The sequence below is a fragment of the Gymnodraco acuticeps genome, unplaced genomic scaffold, assembly GCF_902827175.1.
Source record: "Gymnodraco acuticeps unplaced genomic scaffold, fGymAcu1.1, whole genome shotgun sequence".
NCBI classification, from domain to species: domain Eukaryota; kingdom Metazoa; phylum Chordata; class Actinopteri; order Perciformes; family Bathydraconidae; genus Gymnodraco; species Gymnodraco acuticeps.
In genome coordinates this window covers 39,455-58,410 of record NW_022990682.1, presented here as the reverse complement: position 1 = coordinate 58,410, position 18,956 = coordinate 39,455, and the positions used below count along the sequence as shown (strand labels likewise).

At 41.8% G+C, this 18,956-nt stretch overlaps 1 protein-coding gene across 4 annotated transcripts in view; it reads left to right on the top strand.

Annotated features, from left to right (window-relative positions):
* The window catches only part of mad1l1 (mitotic arrest deficient 1 like 1), a gene marked incomplete at its 3' end in the record, with an annotated part of 75,421 nt that overhangs the window by 17,247 nt on the left and 39,218 nt on the right, over nucleotides 1-18,956 (top strand). For 3 of the 4 annotated variants that reach the window (XM_034230200.1, XM_034230199.1, XM_034230201.1), the window contains 3 exon segments: nucleotides 7,390-7,476; nucleotides 8,156-8,300; nucleotides 18,518-18,658. In XM_034230200.1, the coding sequence (XP_034086091.1) occupies nucleotides 7,390-7,476; nucleotides 8,156-8,300; nucleotides 18,518-18,658 (373 nt within the window). 4 annotated transcript variants of the gene reach the window in all.

The following is an 18,956-nucleotide window of genomic DNA, read 5'->3' as shown; positions in this document are numbered from 1 at the left end:
GTCAAAATGTCTATGTACTTTGCCGCCACACACGGTTGCCAAGCAGCGCTTATTGTTGTTTAGGCTGGCCACTCATGTGTCGCGAGTGTTGACAGGGGGCGGGGGAGCACGCTCATGAACTGTTAGCGCCGGAACCTCGCAACGGCTGCGGAGCGCATTTGCGCCACATTTGGGCATAAGATGAGGTTTGAGTCTGCGTGGTCTGCGAGTAGGGAGGGGCAGCAGCCATATCATTGGCTAGCACTAGCTAGATCTGATGGATTTGGACATAAACACGAGTGAAGTATAACCGGACACGAGAGAGAGAGATCAGCACCTGCAGCTCTGCCCGCTGTGAGGGACCGGTGAGCGGAGCAAAACACACCTTTAGATGTCAACTAACACATTTAGCTATGGCACTGTCGTATATATATATATATATATATATATATATATACATTGAATTATTCAATTTGATAATATGTAATCAACTTAGGCATCCCTCTCAACAAAAAAAAATAAATTAATTAATTAATACAAATATTCATAACTCATATTCGAATACATGAATAATTTCGAATATTCGATTAATCGTTCCCATCCCTACTGCACAATACATTCAAAATGTTATTTAAACACAAAGCGCAACTTTTATTGTGCTTCCAGTGATTTAGATATTGGAAAGTCCATATTGCGATTTCAATAACATCCAGGGCAGGAAAACAAATGTGAAAAATAAATAAAATGAAATGAAGTCTTCCCTCATGTAAGGTTTCATGTTTGTCTTATGCAATGGGATATAGGACATGGTGCATTAGGCACATCCCACTCATATTTATTAAATGACCTTGTTTGATCACAGCAATATAATACCAAACTCTCAGTTTAATACACACAGTCATTTGGTTGGACTGTCAGTCATTTCTCTGAAAATCTGAGGCTCTCTCCCTGGTAAATTGAGTTGAAAATGTGAAACCCTCCTCAAAAAAAATCAGGTGTTCAGACTGCTGTGTCATTGGCTGCCTAAGTGCTTCTGCTGAAAGTAGACCCCCCAAATAAACTGCGCTGCACATCAATTCAATTCAAAACCTTTATTTATCCAGGTAAAATCCCATTGAGATCAATGATCTCTTTTTCAAGGGAGACCTGCAGCAGTAGCTTCCACAAGAAGACATAAAGACATAAACAACAGAACAACAAAAGGACATCATACAGCAAAATGTACAGGGATTACAATTTACATATTTAATCACATGTACAGGTACCAGCATCTGATTTTGTAGCATCCAACCGAGCTTTAAAAACATGTAGTGGTACTAGCTTGGTAATTTTCCATTCTTTTTGCAGACTGTTCCATGTTAGTGGAGCTGCATATCTAAAAGCTTTCTTCCCTAAGACAGTCCTAGCACTTGGCACATTTAATAAAACCACAGCATGCGATCTCAGGCAATAAGTACTTTCAATTCACAGAGAGATCAGGGAGCAGATATAAGGTGGTAGTTTATCCAACATGGCTTTGTAAATGAAAAAGTACCAGTGACTGAGCCTCCGTACAGTAAGTGATGGCATAACCGCCTTGGTACACAGGGTACAGTGATGCGTAAGTGCTTTACAATTTGTCAAAAATCTCAGTGCACTGTGATACGCAGCATAAAGCATCGAGCTTCTAAAGGGCAGCCATATGTCTGAGCCTCATGCTGATCAAAAGTAAAGGTTAATGCAGCTTGCAAATCAACAGTTAGTAACTCCTTCAAGCTGTTTTACCGTTTACTAAATGGCCGACTTAATTGTCAGGATGTTGTTTTTCCAGCGCAGTCCTGTGATGTCGAGGAGAATGGAAAACAGGAACGTTTTATTCAGCAGTCTGTTTACTTCACCCGCGCCGACTGAAAACGAGTATTGACTCTGATTTGTGCATTAGTGGCATATTGTGCCCTATAGGCTGCTAGGCAGTCATTATATCATGTGTTATGTTCATTTATGTAAATATCTTAGGTACGTCAAATTTGACTCGTTTCTACACGTTTTTATGTTGGAATAAGGAGCTGTTTCATCTAATTGCTGGAAAATAACATGGATGGTTTCATTTTCCAAGGTATTACATTTTGTAGCTTGTTTTCAATAAGTATATAAATGGTCCAAAGAGGTCGTATTCTACAGTCTGCCTGAATGTAATCATTGCGTAGGTGTGTAGTGTGATTCTGTGTAGTTTATTTCTGGCATCCCGTTGGATTTGACGTCATCTGAACAGGACATCGCACGCTCACTGCTTGATAGCGCGCAAAGGTCCGTTTACGCCGGTTGTTAAACAACATCGTTATGCGGAAATGCAACTTGCGTCCAAATGGTTGGAAGATAAGGAGGAAGGACAATCAATACTGTATATAGTAAATGTGAGGTAAAGTGTGTCGCCAATGTAACCGGTTAGAACTGGAAGTGGCGATGAGGTCTTAAAATGTAAGGAAAGTGTCTTAAAACAGGTCTTAAAAGGTCTTACATGTGACTTCAGGATTCCTGCATAGACCCTGTAGAGGTAAAAATGATTAGTGGAGTGAAAAGAGTGTGTTGTGGAGCAGCTAATGAGAAGTAAACCCATTGGTGTTGTAAATGAGGAATTAGCCCACTGCAATACAGGATTTCATTTCTTACCAGCCATTTGTGCAGTTTCAGTTAACTTTTGAGCCGAAGATAACCCTTGCCAACAACGATGCCTGTGTCTCTGGTGGAGGAGACGAGCCTCACAGACAGTCGCCAGCAGTTGGCAGGTTGCTGCTGTTTCACAATCTGATGACTTGTGCCTGCTTATGTGTTGACAATTGAGTGTAAGATTGACAGGAAAATATGTTGCATGGAACAGCATCGATGATCACCATGGAAATAAATGATTTGGTTTTCCAGAAATCTATTTAGTTTCAGACGGTTTGGTGTATTTGTGTCAATAACAAAGACATAGATTAGAAATTCAGTTTGAGTTGTTTGTGTTTGTGAATCTAACTAATGTGTGTGTTTGTGAGCCTACCCACCTTCATTATCAGTTTCCCACATAATGGATTCTGTCTTATCTTTTTTTTTTTTATCTCCTAACCTACTCCCAAATTCCTCAATTAAAAACGTTGTCTTTCATTTAGCCGAAAACATCGGATTTTTGTCAGAGTTTAGCACAATTTGGCATGCTACTAAAAGATCAATCAGTTTGAGTTTCTGTTTGAGGTTATTTATTTCCCCTAACACATCCATCCATCCATCCATCTTCTCCCGCTTATCCGTGGTCGGGTCGCGGGGATAGCAGTTCCAGCAGAGAGCCCCAAACTTTCTTTTCCCTGGCCACATCAACCAGCTCTGACTGGGGGATCCCAAGGCGCTCCCAGGCCAGCGAAGAGATATAATCCCTCCACCTGGTCCTAGGTCTACCCCTTGGTCTCTTCCCAGCTGGACGTGCCTGGAACACCTCCCTAGGGAGGCGCCCAGGTGGCATCCTAACTAGGTGCCCGAACCACCTCAACTGGCTCCTTTCGACGCGAAGGAGGAGCGGCTCAACTCCGAGTCCCTCCCTGATGACCGGACTTCTCACCTTATCCCTAAGGGAGACACCAGCCACCCTGTGGAGAAAACCCATCTCGGCCGCTTGTATCCGCGATCTCGTTTTTTCGGTCATGACCCATCCTTCATGACCATAGGTGAGGGTAGGAACGAAAATGGCCCGGTAGACAGAGAGCTTTGCCTTCTGGCTCAGCTCCCTTTTCGTCACAACGGTGCGGTAAAGCGACTGCAGTACCGCTCCCGCTGCTCCGATTCTCCGGCCCATCTCACGCTCCATTGTTCCCTCACTCGAGAACAAGACCCCGAGATACTTGAACTCCTTCACTTGGGGTAAGGACTCATTCCCTACTTGAAGTGGACAGTCCATCGGTTTCCTGCTGAGAACCATGGCCTCAGATTTGGAAGTGCTGATCCTCATCCCAGCCGCTTCACACTCGGTTGCGAACCGATCCAGTGAGTGCTGAAGGTCGCAGACCGATGAAGCCATTAGAACCACATCATCTGCAAAAAGCAGTGGTGCAATCCTTAGTCCACCGAACTGCAGACCCCCTCCCCCATGACTACGCCTCGAAATCCGATCCATGTATATTACAAACAGGATTGGTGACAAAGCGCAGCCCTGGCGGAGGCCAACCCTCACCGGAAATGGGTCCGACTTACTGCCGAGGACCCGGACACAGCTCTCGCTTTGGGAGTACAGAGATTGTTTGAGGTTATTTATTTCCCCTAACACAATAAAGCATTATTTTTGCAGCAATTTTGATAATAAAATACTCAATAACGTTATTTTTTAAGCAGAAAGGCCGAACAAAACTGATGCCAACTTCTAAAATGAGAGGCATAAATCTTCATTATAAACTGAATATTTGACTTTTAAACCAAATTATTTGCTTTTCAAGTGTTTGGGGAGATACAAAACAATTTTGAACAGACAATGGGGGGACACGGTGGTTTATTGGTTAGCATAGTTGCAAACACATGCAGGTTCATTGTTGAATCTAAATGACTTGTCGTAGGTGTGATGTGAGCCTGAAATCGTTTTGGGATTTTCTTCTGTGCTGTGATGAACTGGCAATAATAGATCAATGAGTCAATCAAATTCAATTTAAAATCAAAACCAGTAATAAATAAGGACAATTATAATTAGATACATTCCTGTACAGGTAATGTGCTGAGCAGAGTTTAATTGTCTGAATAACATTTTGTGAAAACATTGCTGCTCAGATCTCTTTGTATGGTACTTATTTAAATAACTGTTCACATTCTTAGTTGCCTTTTTCCCCAACTACGCTGATCCAAGTGTCGTCTGATGGATTTTGGAGTTGTGAATCTATAACTATTTTACAGTGTAAGGTGAGGATCACTTGTGGATGGCTTTAAATTTGAATCTCAAAATGTTATTCCATCTTCTCCGGAGATTTGGATGTCATCATTGCAGCGGCTTCTCTTACCCCCAATTATTTAGAAAACTTAATATTTTTGTAGGTCTAGAATCACTTCCTACAGAAATGTGTGCTCAAACCTAGACTCCCAGTTGACTTGCACTGCTCTGACAGTGCATTTACTCACAGTTACCTCATAGTAGTTCACAACATCTGACTCAATAATATAATTATAATAAATTATATTTCTATAGCGCTTTTCTTGAACCCAAAGACGCTTAATATGCAACCAACCTGTTATTTGCGACATGGCCCGCTTGTGACCTGCCACACAAATTCCCAAAAAGCCAGCAGAACACTTTAAAAAAGCTTTTCTCATGAGATCAGGGGAAACTAATCCCTCTCTGCTCAGGGCAGTGTGGAATTACCTACTTTGGGCACCGTAGTTATTCCATCAAATGATTCATGAACTCATATTTTAGTCATGAGATTATTTTCATACCTAAGGCTCCACCTTGTGGAATTGGATGTGGTCATAAATCCACGCCACCCAACTTTCACATTGCATACTCTGGTTTTTCAGCTTTAATAATAACTCCCGCCTTTTCCTCCCATAAATATATATACACTAAATACCGCGTTTCCAGGTCTCAGGCTGTTACCGAGTGTACAGAGTAAAACCTAAAGTTTGACGACAGGCTTGATTTTGGTTGTTTGGTTGTTATGCTAATGTTCAGGTTCATGTTTGTATTGTGTGTCTCTACTGTGACATGTTCACAACCAGAGCCCAGTCTGCTCTGATTGGTCAGCTGGCCGACTCTGTTGTGATTGATCAACCGCTTAGAGATGTAGAGCGCTAGCCAATACAAGGGCGTTTGTTAAATATTGATGTTATGGAAGTAAACAAAGGAGTCCACTAGAGGGGATTTAGGCAGGGAGGGAGTGTGTGTGAGAAACTCCCTCTGGAGGGAACAATAGGCGCGTTCACACCGCAGTACTTTTCCCACTTTAGTTCCGATATAGTTCCGAAATGTTGCGTTCACACCAAAAAGAGCCGGAACTAAAATTAGTTCATGAGAACCTTTTCACCCCCTTTTCCGTCCCTGCTAGAGAGCAGGGACTTTCGTGGGAGAAAAAGGTTCCTATGTCTCATTGGCTGGGCGGATTGCAAACCACGCCCCGTAAAACTCCCAAAAAGTTTTGTGAAGCCGCCATTTTATTATCCTCGCATTAGCATTAGCATTAGCCTAGCGCAGAAACGCAGAGAGACTAACTTATGGCAACACAAAATAAAACATGGGAGCGGTGGAGATGAGGAGGTGTCGGCGTTCTGGCGATTTACTCGGAAGTAACTCCGGGGACTCCCGGCCAGGGACTTCGGGTGGCAGTATACGCCGTGAAGTTGTTTGCGGCCTGCCAGTAAACCCAAAGCAGAAGAAGAAGAAGAAGTGACGTCAGCGGCTTCATTTGCCTAATCCTCCCCCAGGGACTTATTCCGGTGTGAACGCGATCTGTACTTAGTTCATGAGAACTAAAGAGTTCTGATGAACCTTTGTGGGAAAGCACCTAACAAGATTTTAGTCTTTGCAGACCATTGACATGCACAAAAACCTATATAACACACTACAGCAAAGGGAAAATACCAAAAAGCATATACAAGTGTCCCTTTTACTAGCAGGATTACAACGTTAAAATCCAGTTTAAAACAAATAACAATATATTTAACCACATTCGCTTATCACAACACTTCACAAGTCTCAAAATATCAAGTACATTTTCAAGTAAAACCATAATCATCCAGTTGATCATTTGGACTTAGTTCAGAGTTTACTTTCTCTATGTGGAAAAGTAGCTGTTTTTAAAAAGAGACAAGGGAAATACATGTCTCTTTAGTGCAAGCAGCACATTTTACAAGTACTTGTTCATTGTAACGGAATACATTTTGAAAGTAACCTTCCCATCCCGGCTTCAACCCTTACGAACGCCCCATCTCATGAGGCACTGAATATTAAGCTGGAACACTTTTTTACAGGTGTGCAATTGAGTGGCGGCTAAAGTACGATTCTGAGCTAAGCTGCTATAATGCATGCCCATTTCACAAGAGATAAAGAGATAATGGCCTTCACTTTTTGCACAGATCCATAGTTAGAGCCAGGATTTAGAGTTTGAAGGTCATCTCTGTTGCAGGATGTGACCTTCTGCATTGTTGAGTTCCCATTGTGTGTTTGTGTTTTCTAATCTGTCAATCTCTCCCACGGAGTGAGTTTGTTTTGTGGAAGTGTGACCAGTATTTAGCCCACTCTCATCTCTCCCTCTGCTGCTCATGTCCTTTTATTTCCCAGCTCCCCACTGGCTGAGTAACAAAAGAATATGGAAACGCTGTCGTTATCATCCATTCTGTCCTTTCTGCTCGGTCACATTGATTTGTCATTGTGAGTGTGTGTGTACACATGTGTATGATAACGTTCCTGTCTGTGTCTGTTTGTAGGAAACCAGAGGATCTGTCCAGGGAGGTGATTCACATCCAGCAGAGAGAAATTGCTCTGAAAGAGCAGAACTACACTCTCAGCAGCCGGTAACACACCCTCCTTCACACACACTCACAAAATCCCTCTCCCTGCCTTCAGACTTTTTCCTCTCATTTCATCTGCCTGAATTCTTCCCTTCCCCCATGTATCTATTAGAGCGTATCTCTGAGAAGTCCTTAATTGTCACAAAGTTAATTAAACCGGTCCTGATTCTGATAGCACTCCTGACAGTAACCACTGGTGTGTGAGTGTGTGTGTGTGAGAGAGATTGTGTGAGAGAGAGAGGGAGTTTGCTAATTAAACTCGTCCTGTTTAGGCAGAGGTGATGTCTGTGGGGAGGGCCGCGCGCATGCTCCCGTATATATTGATGCAGCAGTTCGGCTAAGAAAGCTTTCATTAGCTAACAAGCGTCCCTCTTCTGCCGAGTGTGTTGGGATTATTATGTAATATTAGAAACGGCAGAGTGGGAGGGGATGAGGGGGAGCTTATGCTATAATTATTGTCCTGGTATAATTATTGCCCTATTGATCAGACTTGGCACAAGTTGCTGCTGCAAATGATTTCCAGGACAGTCAGGGAATTATTTGTAAGTTATCTGTTAGGAGTATTATTCTAAATTGCCTCAGAATTGATTTCCCCAGATTGTGGGAACATCAGCACTAAATATGTTATTAACCCACACACACTCTTTTGCTCTCCACCCTTTCATTTCTCCCGGTCCATCAGTGTGAGGAGTGCAGAGCGCTCGCAGAATGAGCATCGCGCCGAGCTGTGCCTGCAGCGCAGCAAGACTCTGGAGGAGCAGAAGAAGAGGGAGACGCAGGACAGTCTCGTCCGGAGACTCCAGAAGAGAGTCCTGTTGTTAACCAAGGTGACAAAGACACACAACAACACACAGACACATTGGCAGGAATTCAAACATTCACTCTGCAATATATCAATATTATGTTGATATCGTAACTATGAAACTAAATATCGTCTTGGATTCAGGTAGTGTAGTTGTCTTCCAATCTGAAAGTTGTGTGTTTGATGCCAGTCAACATGTTGATGTGTCCTTGGGCGAGATACTTGACCCCAAGTTGCCCCCGATAGCAAACGGTGTGTTAATGTTAGCTTCCTTGAGCAGATGCACCTTGTATTGCAGCCCCTGCCTTTGTATGAATGGGTGAATGATGACTTGTGTATCAATCAAAATACGTTATAATCCCAGGGGGAAATTAGATTTTGTGTCAGTCTGTATAAACTGTTAAGCCCCCGAGACAAATATAAAATGTGTGACATTGGGCTATATATATATAAACAATACTTCAATTGATTGACAGTTGCACCATATTAAAATAAAAATAAATCCATATTTATATCATCAGAAATTGAAGTTAAAGCAATCAATCCCCAGCTGACCATCTGCACATGTTCTGGACTTGCCCGAGGTTGGACACATTTTGGTCTGACACATTTTGAACCATTGAGCGGGCCTTTAACACAAAGATAGACCCTAATCCTATGACTGCACTGTTCGGCCTTCCTCCATCTGAGAATATGCCCATTACTGTGTCATTGCCTTCACCACTCTATTAGCTAGACGCTCTATTCTCTTCAAATGGATACATGCTTCCCCACCAACACATGATCAGTGGATACGTGATGTCTTGCAATGCCTTCAGATGGAGAAGTTAAGATTCTCATTAAAAGGATCTCTGAAATCCTTCCATACTACCTGGGACCCACTATTAGGCCTTATCAAAGAACTCTCTATCACTTCTGACGCTGAGTCGCAGGTAGCTCTCTGAAAGGAAATAAATAAAATAAAAGTGACCATTCATATTACTGCTCTTCCGCCATGACCCTTTGTCTTTTGCCCTAGACTACTCATCTATATTTAGACCCTCCAGAAAAACGCGGGCAAAAATTCTTGATTATGCGATCAAACATGCGGGTTTATGTGATATTATGCGGTGAAATTGCTAAATATGCGGAAAGTTGCGAAATATGCTAAATATGCGGAAAAAATAAATATTGGGGTCTTATTTATTTATTTATTTATTCTCTCTCACACACAACCTGCCACGAACGTTAAACCCCTTTACTATTCAATTAAACACATTCAATGTTTATTTATTGTAAAAGAAATTGGGCTATTTTAATCACACTCTCTCTCTCTCTCTCACACACACACACACACACACATACACACACACACACACACACACACACACACACACACACACACACACACACACACACACACACACACTTCTCCGCCTCATTCTGTTTTCATTTACTCGTTCGTTAACGTGAGTTGTTTGGCTTTCTTGTCCGCAGCAGCAGAAAGCATTTTCGAATCTTTGAATGAATCAAAGTGGGTCGTCACCGTCGATGTTCTCTTATGCTCCAACACACAGTTGCACGGGGTGCAGAATAGTTTACCCCCACTTTCGTGCAAGACATCGGGGTACTGCTTTGCCCGGAAAAAGGTGTAAAGTGCTTTGAGACTGGATAAAGCACTATATAAATGCAGTCCATTTAGCATATTGTAATATTTTTAGTGACCTTTCCTGGTTTTAAAGGCTGCATTAGAGGAAAGTGCTGCATGTTCTGAACTTATCAAGCTGTTTTCATATTGGTCTCCACCCCCTTAACAGTATTGACACAACAGTATTGTGGAGCTGAAGATATATCAAGGCCTACAAATCTTATTCTACGTAACAAAACATGTTTCTTGGTACAGAGCCTCTTAAAAATATCACATCATGGTAATTTTAATATATTTATAAATGAATAGGAGAATAATACTGCAAACATGATCAATCCCTGCTTGTAATTACAATATCAGTCAAGATATCAGAATTGGTTTTAATTTTCTAATTTGCAGCCCTATTACCTATCAAACAATACATTGTGTACTAGGGCTGTCCCGAATACCATTTTTCGGGCTCCGGATATTCGGTAGTAATCATCAGAGAACCGCTTCAACACGTGTATTTCGGTGTATTCACGGCATTCATTTTGTTATTCTACAGTATTGTTGTTTTATAGTTATTTGTTAATGTAACCCAATTTGTGTTCTTTGAAATTGAAAAGGATATCGCATTGTGTTTGTTACTTTCGTTGCAGTTGTATATATGTCTTAAGTGTAATTTGGCTTGGCTTCCTATTTATGGACATGCTTTTATTTTGAAGGAGAGATAGCGCTGTTGACAGGAAGTTGTTGTTGCTATGGAAACAACGTGACGGAGATTAACGGAGAAAAGTCATATCTACATATAAAGACGGAGAAAGTAAACGATAATGTTTATGGTTAAGTGTTGGCACCCCCGAAGAGGCACAAGCTCTTACGTTGATATTGGAGATTTTAATAAATTCAATTTGAAAGAAAAACGGGGAAAAAACTAACAAAAGGAATATCCGAATAACGAATTTGAAACCCGAATAGAACTCCAACGAACAAATATTCGGGTACAGCCCTATTGTGTACATATTTTGTATATTGAGATCAAAGTACTTGATCAGAAACATCATGATATTTGATTTTCCCAATATTGCCCAGCTCTAAATCGAATACTCTTGACACAGACTTTCCACCTAACAGAATTTAACTTTATTACTTTGGCGACACATCACAAGTCCAGCTCAGAATTATTCGAATCTTTACCCCTCTCTCTCTGCCTCTGATTGGTCCGTGGAAGTCATGTGACTCGTCTGTCTCACTTCCACCTGCTCTTCAGTTCCTGACTAGACCTCCCTGCGATATTGATTTCTCAGTGTGTAATTCCCTAGGTCAACAGGATCAGTCCCCAGTACACAAATCACACACATCCACTCTCAGCACCGTCATAACTAAGCAGAGCTACAGGCATGCTGGAAATACGACTGAGCGCTAGACTGATTTAGCAGACAAGCATTTGCACCCAGTATTCAGAGAATATGAATTATCGTTGTTTACCATCCCGTCCTGATGGATACAAAAACAAAAACATTGCAGTATGTGCTGAATACTGGGCTTTTTAGAACTTTCACTATTTCGTTTTTTCAGTATTTGCTGACATTTCTAGTCACCTTTTTCATACCCGATGAGTTTGCATCCCTGTATGTATTAAAAACACACCCATGCATGTAGTGGAAATGGTTGGACTGCAAAAATAACTGTTTCTTTTAAGATTATAACATAAGAGACCCGTAGCAATCATTACTTTGGCTGAAATTAATCTTTTAGTGCGTGTTGTGATGATTTAATTTTCTAGATGTAGACATTTCATTTACCATGCAAGAGCAAAACATTTAATTAACTTGATAAATTGCCTTGCCAAGAAAAGTGGAAGAAAGCAGAGATTAAAAAAGTTAATACTTTAACTAAAACAATGTTGTCTAAGCACACATTAATCAACTTACTCTTTGATATAATAATAATAATAATAATAATAATAATACATCTTATTTATTTTACATGTAATGAATTGTATTTGTAAAGCGCTTTTTAAATAGCAACAACACACCTACATTTATTAATGATTTCTGTAGATCTCCATACTGATCTCCAGTTCTCTCTTAATGTATTCACATAACATCAAATGAATGATAAGTGTCTCACACTCTGGCAGCAGGTTAAAGAAGTGAAAAACAGAACAAATATTATCCTTTCCTCTCTTTCTATAAGGCAACATCTCCGTTATGCTACTGCTACAGATGTTTTGTTCTCTTAAACTTTAGTGGGACAGACTCTCTGAGGCATTAGAGGCACAGTCACATCTTCACGCACCAGATAAAACAATTGACATAAAAGCAATTTAAAAGAATAGATGATGAAAACGGTAATGATTGTTTTATCACGCCGTACGCCCTCTCCCTCTTTTGTTTGAGTTTTTTTATCGTAGAAGAGGCCACAGATTTTTGATTTAGATTGAGTGAATTTCATTGCACGTTAATGGACTGTAAATAGCCAACGGGCCTGCTGGGTAGGATTGGCAGAGTACACACATACACACTGACCTCTAAATGTGTTCTTTGTATTTACTTCTGGTCCTTCTGTTTTCTCACAGCAGTGTAACGTTGCATGACAAATGATGCTGCTTGGGCGCCAAAACAAATAAAGTTGAATTAAGTATGATTTCACATTTAGTGTTTTTAAATGAACCAGAGTCAGTCATCTTTAAATGGATTATGTGGGTTTGGATGCTGCTAATCACAGGCTGAATCTGATGAGGGTAATCATGCTTTGTTTTCACAGACTAGCCTAACTGAGCTAATCTGACAGAGCAATTGCAGTCCATTATTCATAGATGTTTACACCCTGGAATTACAAGGTGCTTTTAGGACATTTAAATAAGACGGCACTACATGGCAATCAACATATAGTGCACGCCGTTATCTCAAATGCTATTTACTGCGGGTATTTAATACCTGACTTCAACCTGGATTTCACACGCTTCCCTAAATTAGCCCCGTTAATAAAAGACTATTAAGCCTTCATTCAACCTCAACATTCACGAGGGTCCTGAGCAGCAAAGGCTGTTTGTGAGATGTTTATTAAAAGCCTGATTGTCATAAAATGAAGCCTGCTTGGCTTTATAATGCAGATCAGAGCGGCGCAGTGAAGGGAGGCGAGGACAGTGAATTTGCATTAATAAACGGGCTGTTTGCCAAGTTTTAAACAGATTAGATTGTTCTCACTCATCATGTTGCCTGGCAACAGATGTACTATGTAACATATTGATTCATTGTAGTTATCATTCATTAAAGGTAGGGTAGGTAAGAATGGAGAAACGGTGGGTTACATATTGTAACCCTGGTTATATAAGCACTAGGGCTGTACCCGAATATTCGAATATTCGTTCGTTGGCCAACTATTCGGGTTTCAATTTCATTATTCGGATATTCGTTTTTTATTTATTTTTTCCTAAATATATGCCATCAATAAAGGCGAATTGCCATATTCTTATACTCAGTGCTGGAATTGGGCCGGTACTCACCGGTACGCAGTACCGGCACTTCTGGTTCTGACCCATGGAGTACCGGCACTTCTTGCTCAGTACCGGCATGCTGGCGGTACTCCGGTACTCATGCACCGTGCCAGTACTCAACACTCTCCCGCCGTTCTTATTATACATCCATATATATATATACAGCCGCCCGGTACTCAGTAGATGCGTCATGAGGTGCCGAACGGACATTCTCATCGCTCTAACCGCTGGAGTTTCACAGCGGCTGTCAGCTGTTTACTCCTGTCATTCAAACAGAACGTGCTGGAGAGGGGGCGGGGCTTATCTTCTCCATGTAAATACTGTGGTGGAAACGACTATGTCAAAATTAACCTATTTGACCGTGATTTAATAGTAATACACTTTCAAAATAATAATAATAATAATGCCGAAGTAACAACATACTGAAAACTGTTAGTAAAACCATGTTTTAATGCTTTACAATTTACATACCTAGATGCACGTGTGTTGTGTTTATGCAGTGCAACTCCCACCCAGTGGGTGGCTATGTAGAGTGATAGAACAGAGCAGGCACGCCCCCGAGAGAAGGAAAGCAAGTCACGTCACAAATTAGCATTTCTAAAATGTTAGCGTGGATTAATAAAAGTGCAAAAAGACAGCGGTTGTCGCCGGAAGAAACTTCAAATACAGAGAATGCTGTGCCTGTGTTGGAAATTGTGTCTGATGGGGAGCTTTCTTTGGTTGATCCTCCTGCTCCAAGTTCTAGTGCATTAGCACTAGCTCCGCCGCCTCCTCCAGAGCCTCTAACGTTAGCTGCTGCTGGCGCAACTGTCACCACCAACACCGGGCAAAGCGATGCACCTGACTGCTGGACAACGGACCAGGTGCAATATTTTTGCAAGACCAATGCATGGCTCCTTCTTAAAGATAAGAAGCTAGGATGTCGGATATGCAGAGATGTCAAATCTTTGGGAATACACACTGGACAAGGACTGAAACTGTCAACTGAATGGGGTGAGTGTGCAGTGTCTCATTTCGGTGTTGACAAGGGCAAACAACAAGCTAGCCTGAGAAAAAAAATCAAAGAACATAAAGAATCACAAGCCCATGTAAAAGCTGCTGACATCCTTACATCTGCTTCACGTGAAACTATTCAACATCAAGTGCAGTCTATGCATAAATCTGAATTAGACACCACTATCAGAGTTTTTCGAACGGCATATAAAATTGGCAAACATAGCCGGCCATTCACAGACATGCCAATTGATTTGAATGTACAGAAACTGAATGGGCTGAACGTGGGCAGGGTTTTGCACTCCAATAAAACCTGTGGCGAAATCATCGACCACATAGCTCATGAGCTGAAGAAAAAAATGGCAAAAGACATTACAGAAAAGCAAAGAAAACTCTGTGTTTTGGTCGATGAATCTACCACTATTAGTGGTAAAACGGTGCTTGTTGTGTGTCTACGCTCAGCATTAGCTGATGCTGAGCCCGAAACGTTTTTTTGGGAGCTGATCGAGTTGGATGGAACAACGGCTGATGACATCACAAAGGCGTTAATGGAGTGTCTTGGAAGAGATTTTAACGAGGACTTTTTAGGTCAGTGTTTCGTTTCTTTTGCATGTGATGGGGCTTCAGTCATGCTAGGGAAGAGAACAGGCGTTGCTACCCAGTTGTGTAGTAAATTCCCAAGCCTGTTTGTGTGGCACTGCTCCAATCATCGTCTAGAGCTGGCAGTTGGGGATGTGGTCAAGGAGGTCTCAGGGCTCAATCATTTCCAGATCTTTTTTGACAAACTCTATTCCTTGTTCCATGCCTCCCCCAAAAATCAGAGGCAGTTAGCGCAGTGTGCGCAAGCAGTCGGACAGCGTCTCCTGGTGATAGGGCGTGTTTTGTCCATCCGCTGGGTGGCTTCAAGTGAAAGGAGCGTCAGAGCAGTCTGGGAAAACTACCGAGTGCTTCATGATCACTTCACAAATGCTGCAAACGACACGAGCAGGGATTCCAGAGACAGAGCAAAGTACAAGGGCCTGGATGATGTGCTCACATCTGCAACGTTTGTCAGCAATCTGGGACTGATGTACGATGCGCTCAGAGCTCAGTGACCTCTCTCGGCAACTCCAAAAAAGAGAGATGACACTGCCTACAGCAGATAGGCTCTTAACTCGAGAAATACGAGTTTTTGAATCCATGGTCACCATGCCTGGCCCACACATGACTACAGTTCATACAGCTCTAGCTGAGAAGTCCTTCAAGGGTGTTGCCCTGCGTGAGAATGGCAGGCTTGTACAGATTCATGCAGGTCAGTTTTTCCGCAGTATGGTAGAGAATCTGAGACACAGAATGACTTCCACAACCTCCTCTCATGTCAGCACAAGAGAAATCCCATTACATGGCCGGGAGGCCCGGGACAATCAGCTAATCCAGGACATGAAAGTTATCCATCCTGGAAGTTGGCCTGAAGAGGAGTTAGACGTACAGTATGGGGACGTAGAGGTGCTACGTTTGTGCGAAGTGCTGAAAGTGGACAGAAGAGAGACTGTTCAGGGCTTTCGCGAATACAAGGAAACCAGGGAATCCCGTACACCTGCTGCCATGGAGCCTCTACTGAAAGCAGTCCGAACCATCGCTGTCTCCACTAGTGAGTGTGAGCGGGCATTCAGCTGCATGAACGATATCCTTACTGCAAAAAGGAATGCTCTCTCTGTCAGCCGACTGTCCAGCCTGGTTTTCATTAAATGTAATGGACCATCACTAGGACAGTTCAATCCGGAACAGTATGTGAGGTCCTGGCTGGCAAAGGGAAGGAGAAGTGCTGATGAAAGAGCCTGTCCAGCTCCAGCCCCTGATACTGATGTCCCCAAGGCCTTCTGGAGCCTTTTCTAACAATGTGAAGTATATTGCAAAGCAGCTCACCCAGTGAGAAGACTTTTGGCATAATGTGCCGATTTGTACAGATCCTGGAGATAGAAGGACTTCAGACCAACCAGGGAGTTATCTGATCAGCTTGGTGTTCAATGTAACTCTTTACCATGGCTCAGACTTTGTTACTCGCAGTTACAGTTTCTCATTTTAGATTGTGCAAATTTTGCATTTGTTTTTACATGTTCTTTGTTCATGCTCTTCATCATTTTTCTGAGTTGGAAAGTTAGATTGCATCATAGTTTACTTTATACATATTTGTATTATTCAGTGGTGAAGTATATTGCAAAGCAGCTCAGCCATGTGAGAAGACTTTTGGCACTTTTTCGTTTTTCGTTTTCTGAGTTGGAAAGTTAGATTGCATTCAAAATGTACAGAAATACTTAATTTTGTTAAAGCTTTTTATAAAAAATGCTTCTGACCAGAGCTTTGTTTCCTTGTCATTAATGTTGAACACCTCCAGAGGGGCTCTCACCTGAAAGGTCTCTGCTTCATGTGTCTTCAGCAGAAGATCTAGACTTTGATTGCTATATTTTCAGTTAATATTGACCTTACTGAGCTTTAGCCATATCCGCTGCCTATCATAAAAAATGTTAAGTACAGTGCACCTTTCTAAAATATACAGTAGTAAAGAGACAAACCCACCAGCATTATAGTAGCCAAATTCTTGTTTGTGGGCTGTATATATAAAATTGACTTGAAAAAGTTGCTGATTTTAGAGTACTGGCACCTTTTTCATTCCAATTCAAGCACTGCTTATACTATATTTATACTTTTGGATTGCACTGTTAACATTTGGAAATATATACAATCTCAGCCTGTGCTCCTGACATCGCGTTCACTCAGTCACGAACGCACACGGCACGCTTCACCTCGCTTCAACTCGTTTCACACACCTGAACACAAAATGCCGAAGACTTCAGCTGTGTGGGACCATTTTAAATTGGACGACGGTAAGAAGAAGGCAGTGTGCCAAATATGCTACAAGAAACTTATTATTAAACTTATTATACATCCATGCAAGAAACTGGCCTACCACGGTGGCACAACAACTCTGAAAAGTCACCGGATGCTGTAAGTAGCCTAGCTTAGTTTAGCTGTTGTCGATGAAGCTGCTTTATCCGCCGTTTAAACAGTAACGTTACACATGATAAAAACGTGCACTTACTTTGCTTAGAAAATCGTTGCAAGCAAGCAACCGAATTGTTTTTTTATATTAGTTTTTCAATTTTATCCGAATAGTGAAAATGGTATTTGGGACAGCCCTAATAAGCACAGGCGGAGCCCTCTACTGGACTCTATGGGTACTACCCTTAACCATGCTATGCGTGCATTCACATACTGAGTTGCATAAACGTACACACACACCCCATTGGTCATTGCCGTTCGGAGCAATTTAGCCTATGTAATCGATATGTTTACTCGAACCCCCAACCTTCCGATTGTTAGACGGACACACTACCTCACTGCCACATCTTGCCAATCTTTATGTTTTTAAACATCCTGTTGATGGCTGGCTACTTCTTCTATACATTTTTGTTTGTTTTTTGGTATGAGAATAAACATGCACAGTTAAAAATGAAGCATGCAGACACACACTGAGACACGCGCGCATTGTTTGTTTCCCGGGGAAAACCCTCACGAGAAACACCGGCTGTTGTTGTGCCTGCTGTGACGTCAAGTTACTCCGTTCGCCGCTTGTAATTATGCCGAAGCTTCAAAGTTGTATTTATCATCTGAATTTGTCGAAACAAGTTTAATATTCTGAAAGCCAAGACTTGTTTAATTGAAATCAGATGAAAACAAACTGTAACGGACCCTGCCGTGTTATCTATGATTACTATACTCTTACATTCATAATTTCAGCCGGAGGGAGGGGGGCGGCGCTGCGGAAGAGCAGATTGCGAGTGAGAGGTGTCTTCGTCCCTTTACAAGCTTCAAAAATGTATTTATCGTGTGATTTTGGAAATAAAAGTTTCATATTCTGAAAGCCAAGACTTTGTTTGTTTAAAATCAAACAAAACACCCGAACCCCGAAAAAATAGTTTTTTACGTAAATCCACGTTTATTTTGAAATGAGCCGTTGCTACTTCCGACTGATTTCGATAGAGCGGGTCACATATCTGATAGCTCAAAGTTCTTTAATGTCTGGATTGTCTTCCTCTTTGGCTACATGGGAATGTGTGAGGTTTACAGCAGGATCTTCATGTTAATGTGTGTTTTTCAGGAGCGTGATGGCATGCGGGCCATACTGGAGTCGTACGACAGCGAGCTGGCTCCCACTGAGTATACTCCTCAGCTGAACAGACGTCTCCGAGAGGCCGAGGACATCCTGCAGAAGACTCAGAGCCACAATGTAGAGATGGAGGTGCGTGTGTGCGCAGGCTTTTACACACACATACAAAAACACTCGCATTCATCATATCCTACTTAAGCTTCCATATAGCCAAGTTTATTGTCTTCAAAAACACATCTGAATACATTGCATTGATTTATACTCATCTAAGCTGCTGGTACATTTATTATCACACTGTTTGGTGACACTGCTCATAGCTTAAGGCAGTGGAAATGTGTGAGGCTCAGCTACTGCTTGTCTGCACGCTCAGTGCTCTTGCTTAGCGGACAATTTGACAGATATCTGCACTACAATCTGATACGACTAAACT